The sequence below is a fragment of the Coregonus lavaretus genome, assembly GCF_964263955.1.
Source record: "Coregonus lavaretus genome assembly, contig: HAP1_SCAFFOLD_861, whole genome shotgun sequence".
In the NCBI taxonomy this organism is placed as follows: Eukaryota; Metazoa; Chordata; class Actinopteri; order Salmoniformes; family Salmonidae; genus Coregonus; species Coregonus lavaretus.
This window is the reverse complement of record NW_028156943.1, coordinates 177,418-191,431: the sequence shown is the minus strand read 5'-3', so window position 1 is coordinate 191,431 and position 14,014 is coordinate 177,418. Positions and strand designations below refer to the sequence as shown.

The window sequence follows — 14,014 nt, the reverse complement described above, 5'->3', positions numbered from 1 at the left end:
TAAATCGGTGAATTCTGAAAAGCTATCCAAGGATGGTTCCATAGGGGTGTGTTTTTAGGGAGTGATATTGGTTCTTGTAGAATACGTCTCATCTTCTTCCATATTGTTATAGTGTTCTTAACTATGAAGTTATTAATGTTCTTAGCTTTATCCTTTGACAATAGACAATATTGACAATATTCTGGGGATGAGCATGCGCCTCTTCAATATGTTACCCATTGTTCCTCTTTAGTGCATTGAACTATATGTCACAAGTAAAAGCGCTGGGTGGCGAGTTGATACAATTCTACGTCTGGAAGGTTAAAACCACCCTCAGCCAACCGATATAGCGCTAGAGACAGCTCTATCCGCTGTGTCGGTCCGCTAATACAGAACTAGTAAAGGCCCAGTGCACTACTTTTGTGATTTTTAAATATTGTTTTCTATTATTAATATTGTTTTTTAATTCCGTTTTTTCAGGGGATGCTGCAGCAACCTCAGCACCCATACGGTTTGTGCTTAAAGGTTTTTGCTGTAGAGTTATTTTTCTCATTATTTTGTTCTTTTCCACATTCATTTTATGTCCTGAGATTTTAGAGTATTGGGTTTTCAATATTGGTCAGGTGTATCAGGAGATCATCCGCAAATAAATGTTGTTTGTATTCATGTTTACCAATACCCGTTACGTTTGGGTCCTGTCTAACTCCTTCTGCAAGCGGTTCAATTGCCAGCGCAAACAGGAGACGAGAGCGATTTACAGGAGCAATTAGGGTTAAGTGCCTTGCTTAAGGGCACATCGACAGATTTTTCACCTAGTCGGCTCGGGGATTAGAACCAGCGACCTTTCGGTTACTGGCACAACGCTCTTACCCACTAAGCTACCTGCCGCCAAATGTATTAAATGTATGGGTCTGTAATCCGCATGGGACTCTCCACATTTTCCTGGTTTTAATATAACTGAAATAACTGTTTGATACATGGAACTAGGAAGCACTGAATACGGCCACTACTTCGTCCCAAAATGTTAAATTGAATTCTATGCGAAAGAGGTCCATTCCTGGTGCTTTTCTCCACACGAACGCTAAGCGTCTAATATTTATTTTTGGGTGATCTGTTTTCAGTGAATTTGTCTACTGATCATTGCTTCAGGGTTGTTGACTCTAAGAAGGCTTTAGGATCAGTCCCACTGTTCAATTCAGATTTATATAAACACACACACTGAACAAAAAACAGCGCAACATGCAACTACTTCAATGATTTTACTGAGTTACAGTTCATATAAGGAAATCTGTCAATTGAAATAAATGAATTAGGCCCTGATCTATGGGCTTCACATGGCTGGGAATACAGGTATGCATCTGTTGGTCACATATCCCTTTAAAAAGAAAGGTAGGGCATGTCACAGAAAACCAGTCAGTATCTGGTGTGACCACCCTTCGCCTCATGCAGCGCGACATCTTCTTCGCATGGAGTTGATCAGGCTGTTGAATGTGGCCTGTGGAATGCTGTCCCACTCCTCTTCAATGGCTGTTTGCCAAGTTGCTGGATATTGGCGTTCATACTAATGCCTCTCATTTATCCAATCGTTCAGCTCAAACAGCGCCATTAGCCATTAGCCCGCCAAACCAAGCTATCAACCGAAGGTTCCAGCATGCCTCTGGACTGCATGACTTCCAGTGGGCAGCCACCTGGGACACAAAAACAGGGGGGGGGGGGGGGGGGGGGTAAATACACAACGTTTTAATCGCAAGGATCCGTCAATTATCCAACGGAAAGGCTTGATTTGTTAAACATGCAAATTGGTCCCACCTGTGACACATACATCCATCATCATAAGGGGACCAACACAGGTGTGTCCATTCTGGTCCGAAGCAACTGAACGTGAGTTGGGCTCACACCATAGAGATAGTGAGAGGAGGCAACATTGTATCTGTCCCATGATGACGTCTGTGAGAGCGTGACGGGCAGGGACATTGAAGCCATCTCCATTCTGAAGTAGTCAATTATTATCTCCTTCTACTACTTCTATGAGTTGGTTAACAAACTGAAAGGGTGAATACTGCCACCTGGAGGGTGTTGTTGGAACAGGTATAAAGCCAAGGTTGGCTATTTACTGCCAGCTGCACTTATGGAACGTTTTGCTGATCGCTCCTGATGACCTGGATGGAATTATGTGATTATTTCTTAACCCATAGGAAGTCCCACCTAGTTGACAACTTCAAAATGGTGAAAGTCCCCAATGGCGCTGCCCATGCTAAAACTGGCTTTGGGGCACTAGAGACCTCTATCTATCTCTATGGCTCACACACACATAAAGGGGCGGGTTAACAGCATGAGATTGACACGTCCTATACAAATCACAATAACTCCCCTTTGCCACATGTAGTTACTGTATGACACAACAAAGAGTTGACCGAGGTGGGACTTCCTAAACCTGCCAGCCATCCCCAGCTTGATAAAGCTCCAAAATGAAAGATGGCACCAAGAAAGGAGGAAGGTAGGTGTATTTTCATGTTTCATCCCATCTGTTTTTACTATAGTTTGATGTATTCAAATTCAAAGTAATAAAACAGTTATGCTGAAGGAATTGTATAGATGGCATTGTTCCTCTGTGCACGGAATGCAGGTGTTTTCACAGTCACTTAAGTTGACATGTAGGAGGTTGTTTTGTGCTCAGCTCAGGTACAGACAATGAAGCGTGGAGTTCTGAGTGACGTGCTCAATCTATGTGATAACTAGCCTTGTAAACAGGAACCTCTGGCAGAACAAAAGCTTGTGTCTATGTGATAACTAGCCCTGTAAACAGGAACTTCTGGCAGAACAAAAGCTTGTCTGAGGTGGTGCACCGGCTGCTGTTCAGTGTCTGAGGTGGTGCACCGGCTGCTGTTCAGTGTCTGAGGTGGTGCACCGGCTGCTGTTCAGTGTCTGAGGTGGTGCACCGGCTGCTGTTCAGTGTCTGAGGTGGTGCACCGGCTGCTGTTCAGTGTCTGAGGTGGTGCACCGGCTGCTGTTCAGTGTCTGAGGTGGTGCACCGGCTGCTGTTCAGTGTCTGAGGTGGTGCACCGGCTGCTGTTCAGTGTCTGAGGTGGTGCACCGGCTGCTGTTCAGTGTCTGAGGTGGTGCACCGGCTGCTGTTCAGTGTCTGAGGTGGTGCACACCCTTTGCTATGAGACTCGAAATTGAGCTAATGTATTTATGTTTTTTATTTTTAATACATTTGCAAAAATGTCTACCTGTTTTTGCTTTGTCATTATGGGGTATTGTGTGTAGATTGATGAGGATTTTTTTTATTTAAGCCATTTTAGAATAAGGCTGTGACATAACAAAATTTGGAACAAGTCAAGGTGTCTGAATACTTTCCGAATGCACTTTATATCATTTTTGAAGACTGCAATTCCACAGTAACAGAATGATGCTGAGACTCCGATTTTTCATACAACTCAAGGACGCACAAGGACGACTTAACAATTTCTCTCTCTCTCTCCTCCCAGTCAGGAGATGGCGGAAGGCGAGAGATACCGCTGGTGGTCCGGTTTTCGCAGCTGTTTCCTCATCCTTCTGCTCACAGTGATGGCCATCTTCTTCTTCACCAACGACCGGTCAGCAGAGTGTGCCCCAAGATGGTGGACAGAATACCATGGTGGTTCAGCCAACAGATCTGGTTCTACCAACACCACTAGTGCAGTAGTTTCTCCAAACTCCACTGCCTTTTCCATAGACGCTCATGAAACTGGATCTGCCAATTCAACAGATCATCAGACTTCACTTACCAACTCTACTCAACAGGCCATCAAACTCAATCCAACACATAATGAAACTGGTAACATCACGACTGCACTGACCATCACCACTAATCTGATTACAGAGGTCAAGGCAGTTCTGGCCACTGGACTGGCCACTCCTGTTCCATATGTGTCCCCAGGACCGTACCATGTAGAATACCCATCAGAGTACCACTTCATCCTGGATGAGCCGGAGAAATGCCGGGAGCAGAACCCCTTCCTGGTTCTGATGGTGCCAGTGGCGCCCTATAACAGGGAGGCTCGTGACGCCATCCGCAGTACTTGGGGCAGTGAGAGGCAGGTACTGGGAAAAGAGGTGCGTCTGTTCTTCCTGCTGGGACTTCCCAGTGGAGAGGGGACAGAGCAGCTCCAGGAGAAGGTGCTGCAGGAGAGCAAAGAGCACCAGGATCTGCTGCAGAGCGACTTCATAGACAGCTACAAAAACCTGACCATCAAGACCATGGTGATGATGGAGTGGCTGAGCTCTCGCTGCCCCAAAGCCTCCTACGCCATGAAGATCGACTCAGACATGTTCCTCAACGTGAACACCTTGGTCAACATGCTGCTTCACGCTCCAAAGCAGAACTACATGACTGGACTAGTGGCCCAATGGGGAGCAGTTCTAAGAGACCGTAACTCCAAATGGTACCTTCCAAAGGAGGTGTTTCCTGAGAAAATATACCCACCTTATGCTCTGGGCCTGGGCTATGTCTTCACCTTAGACCTCCCCAGGAAGCTGGTGGAGGCGTCCAGGCATGTTAAAGCCATCTACATAGAGGATGTGTATCTGGGACTGTGTATGAGACACCTGGGCATTCGTCCTACTAACCCCCCCAATGGAAACCTCTTCCATGTTTTCCCTGTGGCTTATGACCGCTGCACCTACTCACGGCTGATAGCCACCACCACACACAGTATCACTCACCAGGTCAAAGCATGGAAAGACTTACACAAACCTGGTCCTCCGTGCTGATCACGTACACTAACAAACTGACTGATGTACCAATCACTTCCTCATTGTTTGTTCTTGCCAAAGATGTAATCTGGTGAATTTGTAATGCATTTCCATTTTGATTAAAACGTTTAATGATTATGATGTTACTGAATTTGGATCAGAAGAGAGTTTACACGCACACTTCCAATCTTATCTCCTTTGTGGTGCTGGGAGTTACTGGCCCAAAAAAATATACGTTGGAGAAAAAGGTATTGTACTGAAACGTCCACCACAACAAATGTGTGGAGGTACAATCTTGTGTGCAGGAGTTATTTATATTTTTCTACTGATTTTATTTTATTTTATGGCCATACTGTATGTGAGTAGTAATTTTACAACTTGAATAGTTCTCTCATCATTATTGTTACAACTATCTATCCATGCTCATAGTTATATATGGTCAGGAGAAGGTTTATAAGATGATATGGTTTAGTCTTATAACCGCGATCGATAATAGACAGTACTGTGCAGCCGTTTTCATTGACCTGGCCAAGGCTTTCGACTCTGTCAACCACCGCATTCTTATTGGCAGACTAAATAGTCTTGGTTTCTCAAATGACTGCCTCGCCTGGTTCACCAACTACTTCTCTGATAGAGTTCAATGTGTCAAATCGGAGGGCCTGTTGTCTAGACCTATGGCAGTCTCTATGGGGGTGCCACAGGGTTCAATTCTTGGGCCGACTCTTTTCTCTGTGTATATCAATGACGTCGCTCTTGCTGCTGGTGACTCTCAGATCCACCTCTACGCAGACGACACCATTTTGTATACATCTGGCCCTTCATTGGACACTGTGTTAACAAACCTCCAAACGAGCTTCAATGCCATACAACACTCCTTCAGTAGCCTCCAACTGCTCTTAAACACAAGTAAAACTAAATGCATGCTCTTCAACCGAACGCTGCTTGCACCCACCCACCCGACTAGAATCACTACTCTCGACGGGTCAAATTACAAATATCTAGGTGTCTGGTTAGACTGTAAACTCTCCTTCCAGACTCACATTAAGAATCTCCAATCCAAAGTTAAATCTAGAATCGGTTTCCTATTTCGCAACAAAGCCTCCTTCACTCATGCTGCCAAACATGCCCTCGTAAAACTGACTATCCTACCGATCCTTGACTTCGGCGATGTCATTTACAAAATAGCCTCCAACACTCTACTCAGCAAATTGGATGTAGTCTATCACAGTGCCATCCGTTTTGTCTCCAAAGCCCCATATAATACCCACCACTGTGACCTGTACGCTCTTGTTGGCTGGTCCTCACTACATATTCGTCGCCAAACCCACTGGCTCCAGGCCATCTATAAATCACTGCTAGGCAAATCCCCGCCTTATCTTAGCTCATTGGTCACCATAGCAACACCCACCCGTAGTATGCGCTCCAGCAGGTATATCTCCTCTGGTCCGCTGTAGCTCAGCTGGTAGAGCACGGCGCTTGTAACGCCAAGGTAGTGGGTTCGATCCCCGGGACCACCCATACACAAAAATGTATGCACGCATGACTGTAAGTCGCTTTGGATAAAAGCGTCTGCTAAATGGCTTATTATTATTATTATTATCTCACTGGTCATCCCCAAAGCCAACACCTCCTTTGGCCGCCATTCCTTCCAGTTCTCTGCTGCCAATGACTGGAACAAATTGCAAAAATCTCTGAAGCTGGAGACCCTTATCTCCCTCACTAACTTTAAGCATCAGTTGTCAGAGCACCTTACCGATCACTGCACCTGTACACAGCCCATCTGAAATTAGCCCGCCCAACTACCTCATCCCTATATTGTTATTTATTTTCCTTATTTGTACCCCAGTATCTCTATTTGCACATCATCTCTTGCACATCTATCATTCCAGTGTTAATACTAATTGTAATTATTTTGCACTATAACCTATTTATTGCCTTACCTCCATAACTTGCTACATTTGCACACACTGTATATATATTTATTTCTGTTGTATTTTTGACTTTGTTTTGTTTTACCCCATATGTAACTCTGTGTTGTTGTTTTTATCGCACTGCTTTGCTTTATCTTGGCCGGATCGCAGTTGTAAATGAGAACTTGTTCTCAACTGGCTTACCTGGTTAAATAAAGGTGAAATAAAAATAAATAAATAAATATTTATAAGGTGTATAGACTAGTCTCTGGAGATGCTAGCCGGGACCAGCACTGGTTTGGCTCTGGGTTCAGAGATTATAAAGTGTGTATAGAATTATTATTTGTTTTATATGAACATGAGTTCAAGCAATGGTTAACAGAATCATTGGAGGACTCACAGTATACTGTTTACCTTGACAGGATTTTATAAGATGGACAACACTGGGAGAGCAAGTTACAACAGGACTGCAGATTGAACCACTGACGTTCACAGAAGTAGATCATATTAACCAGTGAAAGCGAACATAATGTGGTGATATAGTCTTACTGAGTCACCTAGTGGACACAACAGCATGACCAAGGGGTTGAATCCCTAAGTCCCTAAGACAATTGATAAATAGGTAATTGACTAATACATTTACATTTTACATTTTAGTCATTTAGCAGATGCTCTTATCCAGAGCGACTTACAGTTAGTGAATACATATTTTTTTTATACTGGCCCCCCGTGGGAATCGAACCCACAACCCTGGCGTTGCAATCACCATGCTCTATCAACTGAGCTATATCCCTGCCGGCCATTCCCTCCCCTACCCTGGACGACGCTGGGCCAATTGTGCGCCGCCCAGTCGCGGCCGGCGGCGACAGAGCCTGGATTCGAACCAGGATCTCTAGTGGCACAGTTAGCACTGCGATGCAGTGCCTTAGACCACTGCGCCACTCAGGAGTACTAATCATGCAAATAGTCGATAATAGTCTATATTTATAATGATAAATAGGTAATTGACTAATACATCAAGTGAACTTATATATATACACACCAGTGGGATACCCACCAGTTATACAATATGGAGTCATAGAGCAGGTATAGAGACTAACATTTCTACCTTATCAACTTACCAAAACTCTTAGTTATTACAAAATCTAGGACCCAGGTTCCAGAAAACCCCGGGCATAAGACATCTTACAGCCATAATCAGACCAGGAAATAAATATGGCAGCTCCAAGTGCTTGAATGATCCGTCCAATTCACATTCATATTCAATGTTTCATAGAAGTCAAGTCAAATGTAGAGGAAAACTACGACCAATGTGGCTCCATGTCAACATCCATGTACAGACGTCTTAGAAGATGCTATAGGCCTATAGTTCTTGTCTTAATAGGAAGGCCTTACGTGAGTTTTAAAACAAACACAACTTTTTTTGTGAGAAATCTCACTGCTATTTCTTCTACGTCATCGGTATAGAAGGAACCTAAATCAAGGTTGTGTCCCTGTGTATAAGCACAGTTTTTACTCTTCGTTATAGGCTGACTGTCTTAACTTATCATGTAAAAACTACACCCAAACGTAGTGCACCACTACCTGGGCCCATAGGGTTCTGGTCAAACCTAGTGCACTACATAGGGAATAGGGTGCCATTTCGGACGTAAACACTAACCTACTCCAAGAGATGAAATAATCTGTCTGGGTACGACACAGGTGCATGCCACAGGGATGGTAACAGAGGTCTACCGTCATCAGGTAGTGTCGAGGGTTGCCAGGGAACGCTGGTCTTCTGGAGCGCCTTGAAAGTGGCCGACACAGGGACAGAGTTACGTTTCATGTCCTCGTGCTTGTTGATGATGCAGCCGTCACACAGACACTCAGCCACCATGATTTTAGCGGGGAATCCTCTCCTCTCCTCTCTCTCTCTCGTCAATTCTGCAAGAGAGCGATGTAGTGAAATTATATCAAGCCCGACGTGATGACACAGTATAGCCTAATATTATTAGGGGGGGGGGGGGGGGAAATGAAATTACATGCCATAAATACCATAATTAAATGATTAGTAACTATTTGACCTTTTCTTAGGCTTACTCCATTCTTTGTGTTTGTCTTTCTTAACAAACTATTAACTCTTCAAAATGGTTTTAAACATCATGTCAATCATGGGCCGTCAGTCCTTCCGTCCATAGCGGACTATTAATTTGAGAGTTCCATTTCCCTAGTCCCATCCTTCAGGTTACCAAAACAAAGTGGCAGGACCAGGCTGTCGAAATTAAGGCTATTACATATTGTGCTATTCTACAGACGCTGAAGGGCGATACCTTACCTGTACCGCCAGGGGGAGAGAGAGAGCGGTTTTTGTATTGCGCTGATGACAGAGACGCAGTGTGGAGTTTGAAGCTGGCGCAGCTCTGTCTGTCCCAGTGCTGTTGTAGGTGGATGCTGTCAGACACAGCCGTCCTAAAGCAGTGGGCGCTCATCATGAAACCTTTTAGCCCGCCTATCCACCCCCCTCTGACTGAAACATCTCTTTGCTGACGACGGCCATGCAAAACACAGGCACCGCAAGATGCAAAGGATTAAAAGGATCTGGAAAACGGAGAAGAAAGCAAAAGTTTTTAATGCGATAACGGCAGAAAATAATAAAGCAGATTGTAAATAATAATAATCAATGTGCATAGCAGAAGTCTAAAACTCAGATGATCAATTATAAAATAAAAATGAATTGATCATTTTACATCCAAACCATTAGCCTATAATAACCTGGCCTAAACATATCCCATTCATCTCCCATTCAATTACATATAATTTAAAATCATATAATTAAATTATATATTTCTAAATAAACGAAAAGTCAGGTTGCTGCAAGAGTCTATGTCCCCAACGTGCCATGGTCGGTCTTCCTCTGTTACTCTTCATATAGTGACAGTTGGTGCCATGGTCGCTCTTCCTCTGTTACTCTTCATATAGTGACAGTTGGTGCCATGGTCGCTCTTCCTCTGTTACTCTTCATATAGTGACAGTTGGTGCCATGGTCGCTCTTCCTCTGTTACTCTTCATATAGTGACAGTTGGTGCCATGGTCGCTCTTCCTCTGTTACTCTTCATATAGTGACAGTTGGTGCCATGGTCGCTCTTCCTCTGTTACTCTTCATATAGTGACAGTTGGTGCCATGGTCGCTCTTCCTCTGTTACTCTTCATATAGTGACAGTTGGTGCCATGGTCGCTCTTCCTCTGTTACTCTTCATATAGTGACAGTTGGTGCCATGGTCGCTCTTCCTCTGTTACTCTTCATATAGTGACAGTTGGTGCCATGGTCGCTCTTCCTCTGTTACTCTTCATATAGTGACAGTTGGTGCCATGGTCGCTCTTCCTCTGTTACTCTTCATATAGTGACAGTTGTAGGCTTCTTTCTCCTGGCGAAACCCGAGACGGAGGTGAAACGATGAAATTATAGGCTGCTGCAGTTTATCACGCTGATTTCCTTTTCCTCAACCGCTTCATGCTGGCAGAACAAACACCTTATTGTAAAATCCCATGCTACTCCTCCTCCACAGTGTCTTTTTCTCACGAAAAACCTTCTAGTAAAATCCCATGCTACTCCTCCTCCACAGTGTCTTTTTCTCACGAAAAACCTTCTAGTAAAATCCCATGCTACTCCTCCTCCACAGTTGTTTTCTTCTTCACGTAGGCGGCAGCGATCAGGCTGTCCACAAGGGCAGTCAGCTAGTGACCGCGACCTAATCACTGACAGGCAGAATGTAGGGATATGCAGTGGCATCATTCAAAGCGGTAAAGGAATGCGAGCTTGATTCTAGGTTATTCATTACCAAAACTCAGTACGCTAGATCTAAATTAGATGTTCTATTGTACGCTAGATCTAAATTAGATGTTCTATTGAAAGGACCATGGTTGTGTTATTGAACTTGAAACTTTGCACTTTAGGAACAGTTTCAAAATGAGTCAGTCATTCTACTTTTACTCCAAATATTATTCCCTACAACATGATTCTGCTGTTCAAACAGTTTCACTATGAATAAATCTTCTTTCTTTCTTTCTTTCTTTCTTTCTTTCTTTCTTTCTTTCTTTCTTTCTTTCTTTCTTTCTTTCTTTCTTTCTTTCTTTCTTTCTTTCTTTCTTTCTTTCTTTCTTTCTTTCTTTCTTTCTTAACACATATTTTTTTTCTGGTGCATTTACTTGAGTTAATTCTAATGTGACCTGTGCTACATTTGAGGTTTGAGAAACATGCCACCTCTCACTCAATGTCAACAAAACAAAGAAGGTGATCGGGACAAGTCTCTGAATATCATTGAGTACTTGTACTTGAACCTTGAATGAGTAGGTGTTCTAAAACTTTTGACCGGTAGTGTATGTAAATAAGGTATTTCTGTTTTTTTATATTTGTAATACATTTGCAAGAATTTCTAAAAACCTGTTTTCGCTTTGTCATTATGGGGTAGCGTGTGTAGATTGCTGAGATTATAAAAATAAAAAAACAATTTTAAAATAAGGCTGCAACATAACAAAATGTGGAAAAAGTCAAGGGGTCTGAATACTTTCCGAAGGCAATATCCATCTCCTGTGGGTATCATTAGTATTCACCCCCTTGGATGTAGTTCTACTGTATATGATTGATATGATTTATTTAAGTTTCATACACCAACCAGTGCCCAGTCCACATGGGATTACAAAATACTACTAAACACAGTACCATTTTCCTTGTACTTAAGACTGTCACACCCTGATCTGTTTCACCTGTCTTGTGCTTGTCTCCACCCACCACCAGGTGTCTCCCATTTCCCCCATTATCCCCAGTGTATTTCCACCTGCCTTTTCTGTTTGTCTGTTGCCAATTCGTCTTGGTTTGTCAGGTCTTACCAGCGTGTTTGCTGTTTAGCCTGTTCTCAAGTTCTTGTTTTCTAGGTTCTGACCTTTCTACCTGTCCTGACCCTGAGCCTGCCTGTCATTCTGTCCCTGATTGACTCTGCCTTGGATTACGAACCTCTACCTGCCCTCGACCTGCCCTTTGCCTGCCCCTGTGTTATAATAAATATTCTGAGAACCGAACCATCCGCCTCCTGTGTCTGCATCTGGGTCACTACACAACCATCTAGCCCCACCACACAACCATCTAGCCCCACTACACAACCATCTAGCCCCACTAAACAACCATCTAGCCCCACTACACAACCATCTAGCCCCACTAAACAACCATCTAGCCCCACTACACAACCATCTAGCCCCACTATACAACCAGCTACCATCTAGCCCCACTAAACAACCAGCTACCATCTAGCCCCACTACACAACCAGCTACCATCTAGCCCCACGACACAACCATCTAGCCCCACTAAACAACCATCTAGCCCCACTACACAACCATCTAGCCCCACTACACAACCAGCTACCATCTAGCCCCACTACACAACCATCTAGCCCCACTAAACAACCATCTAGCCCCACTACACAACCATCTAGCCCCACTACACAACCAGCTACCATCTAGCCCCACGACACAACCAGCTACCATCTAGCCCCACTACACAACCAGCTACCATCTAGCCCCACTACACAACCAGCTACCATCTAGCCCCACTACACAACCATCTAGCCCCACTACACAACCATCTAGCCCCACTACACAACCATCTAGCCCCACTACACAACCAGCTACCATCTAGCCCCACTACACAACCATCTAGCCCCACCACTACACAACCATCTAGCCCCACTACACAACCATCTAGCCCCACTACACAACCAGCTACCATCTAGCCCCACTACACAACCATCTAGCCCCACTACACAACCAGCTACCATCTAGCCCCACTACACAACCAGCTACCATCTAGCCCCACTACACAACCAGCTACCATCTAGCCCCACTACACAACCAGCTACCATCTAGCCCCACTACACAACCATCTAGCCCCACTACACAACCATCTACCATCTAGCCCCACTACACAACCATCTAGCCCCACTACACAACCAGCTACCATCTAGCCCCACTACACAACCATCTAGCCCCACTACACAACCAGCTACCATCTAGCCCCACTACACAACCAGCTACCATCTAGCCCCACTACACAACCAGCTACCATCTAGCCCCACTACACAACCAGCTACCATCTAGCCCCACTACACAACCAGCTACCATCTAGCCCCACTACACAACCATCTAGCCCCACTACACAACCAGCTACCATCTAGCCCCACTACACAACCAGCTACCATCTAGCCCCACTACACAACCATCTAGCCCCACTACACAACCAGCTACCATCTAGCCCCACTACACAACCATCTAGCCCCACTACACAACCAGCTACCATCTAGCCCCACTACACAACCAGCTACCATCTAGCCCCACTACACAACCATCTAGCCCCACTACACAACCAGCTACCATCTAGCCCCACTACACAACCAGCTACCATCTAGCCCCACTACACAACCATCTACCATCTAGCCCCACTACACAACCAGCTACCATCTAGCCCCACTAAACAACCAGCTACCATCTAGCCCCACTACACAACCAGCTACCATCTAGCCCCACTAAACAACCAGCTACCATCTAGCCCCACTACACAACCATCTAGCCCCACTACACAACCAGCTGCCATCTAGCCCCACTAAACAACCAGCTACCATCTAGCCCCACTAAACAACCATCTAGCCCCACTACACAACCATCTACCATCTAGCCCCACTACACAACCATCTAGCCCCACTACACAACCATCTAGCCCCACTAAACAACCAGCTACCATCTAGCCCCACTACACAACCAGCTACCATCTAGCCCCACTACACAACCAGCTACCATCTAGCCCCACTAAACAACCATCTAGCCCCACTAAACAACCAGCTACCATCTAGCCCCACTAAACAACCATCTAGCCCCACTAAACAACCATCTAGCCCCACTACACAACCATCTAGCCCCACTACACAACCATCTAGCCCCACTAAACAACCAGCTACCATCTAGCCCCACTACACAACCATCTAGCCCCACTAAACAACCAGCTACCATCTAGCCCCACTAAACAACCAGCTACCATCTAGCCCCACTACACAACCAGCTACCATCTAGCCCCACTAAACAACCATCTAGCCCCACTAAACAACCATCTAGCCCCACTAAACAACCAGCTACCATCTAGCCCCACTAAACAACCATCTAGCCCCACTAAACAACCATCTAGCCCCACTACACAACCATCTAGCCCCACTACACAACCATCTAGCCCCACTAAACAACCAGCTACCATCTAGCCCCACTACACAACCATCTAGCCCCACTAAACAACCAGCTACCATCTAGCCCCACTAAACAACCATCTAGCCCCACTACACAACCAGCTACCATCTAGCCCCACTACACAACC

At 44.9% G+C, this 14,014-nt stretch overlaps 1 protein-coding gene and 1 pseudogene across 2 annotated transcripts; one reads left to right on the top strand and one right to left on the bottom strand.

Annotated features, from left to right (window-relative positions):
• The first annotated feature begins 3,038 nt into the window (after positions 1-3,038).
• LOC311119562 (beta-1,3-galactosyltransferase 1-like) lies at positions 3,039-4,791 on the top strand. The gene has a single exon (XM_084194240.1). The coding sequence runs from the start codon at positions 3,478-3,480 to the stop codon at positions 4,732-4,734; it is 1,257 nt and encodes a 418-aa protein (XP_084050366.1). The 5' UTR covers positions 3,039-3,477; the 3' UTR covers positions 4,735-4,791.
• Positions 4,792-7,030: 2,239 nt separating this feature from the next.
• LOC311119566 lies at positions 7,031-10,330 on the bottom strand (annotated as a pseudogene). The gene is made up of 3 exons (XR_014615174.1): positions 9,504-10,330; positions 8,941-9,203; positions 7,031-8,549 (listed from the first exon to the last, which is right to left on the bottom strand). The product of XR_014615174.1 is annotated as an uncharacterized misc_RNA (transcript).
• Between the last annotated feature and the right edge of the window lie 3,684 nt (positions 10,331-14,014).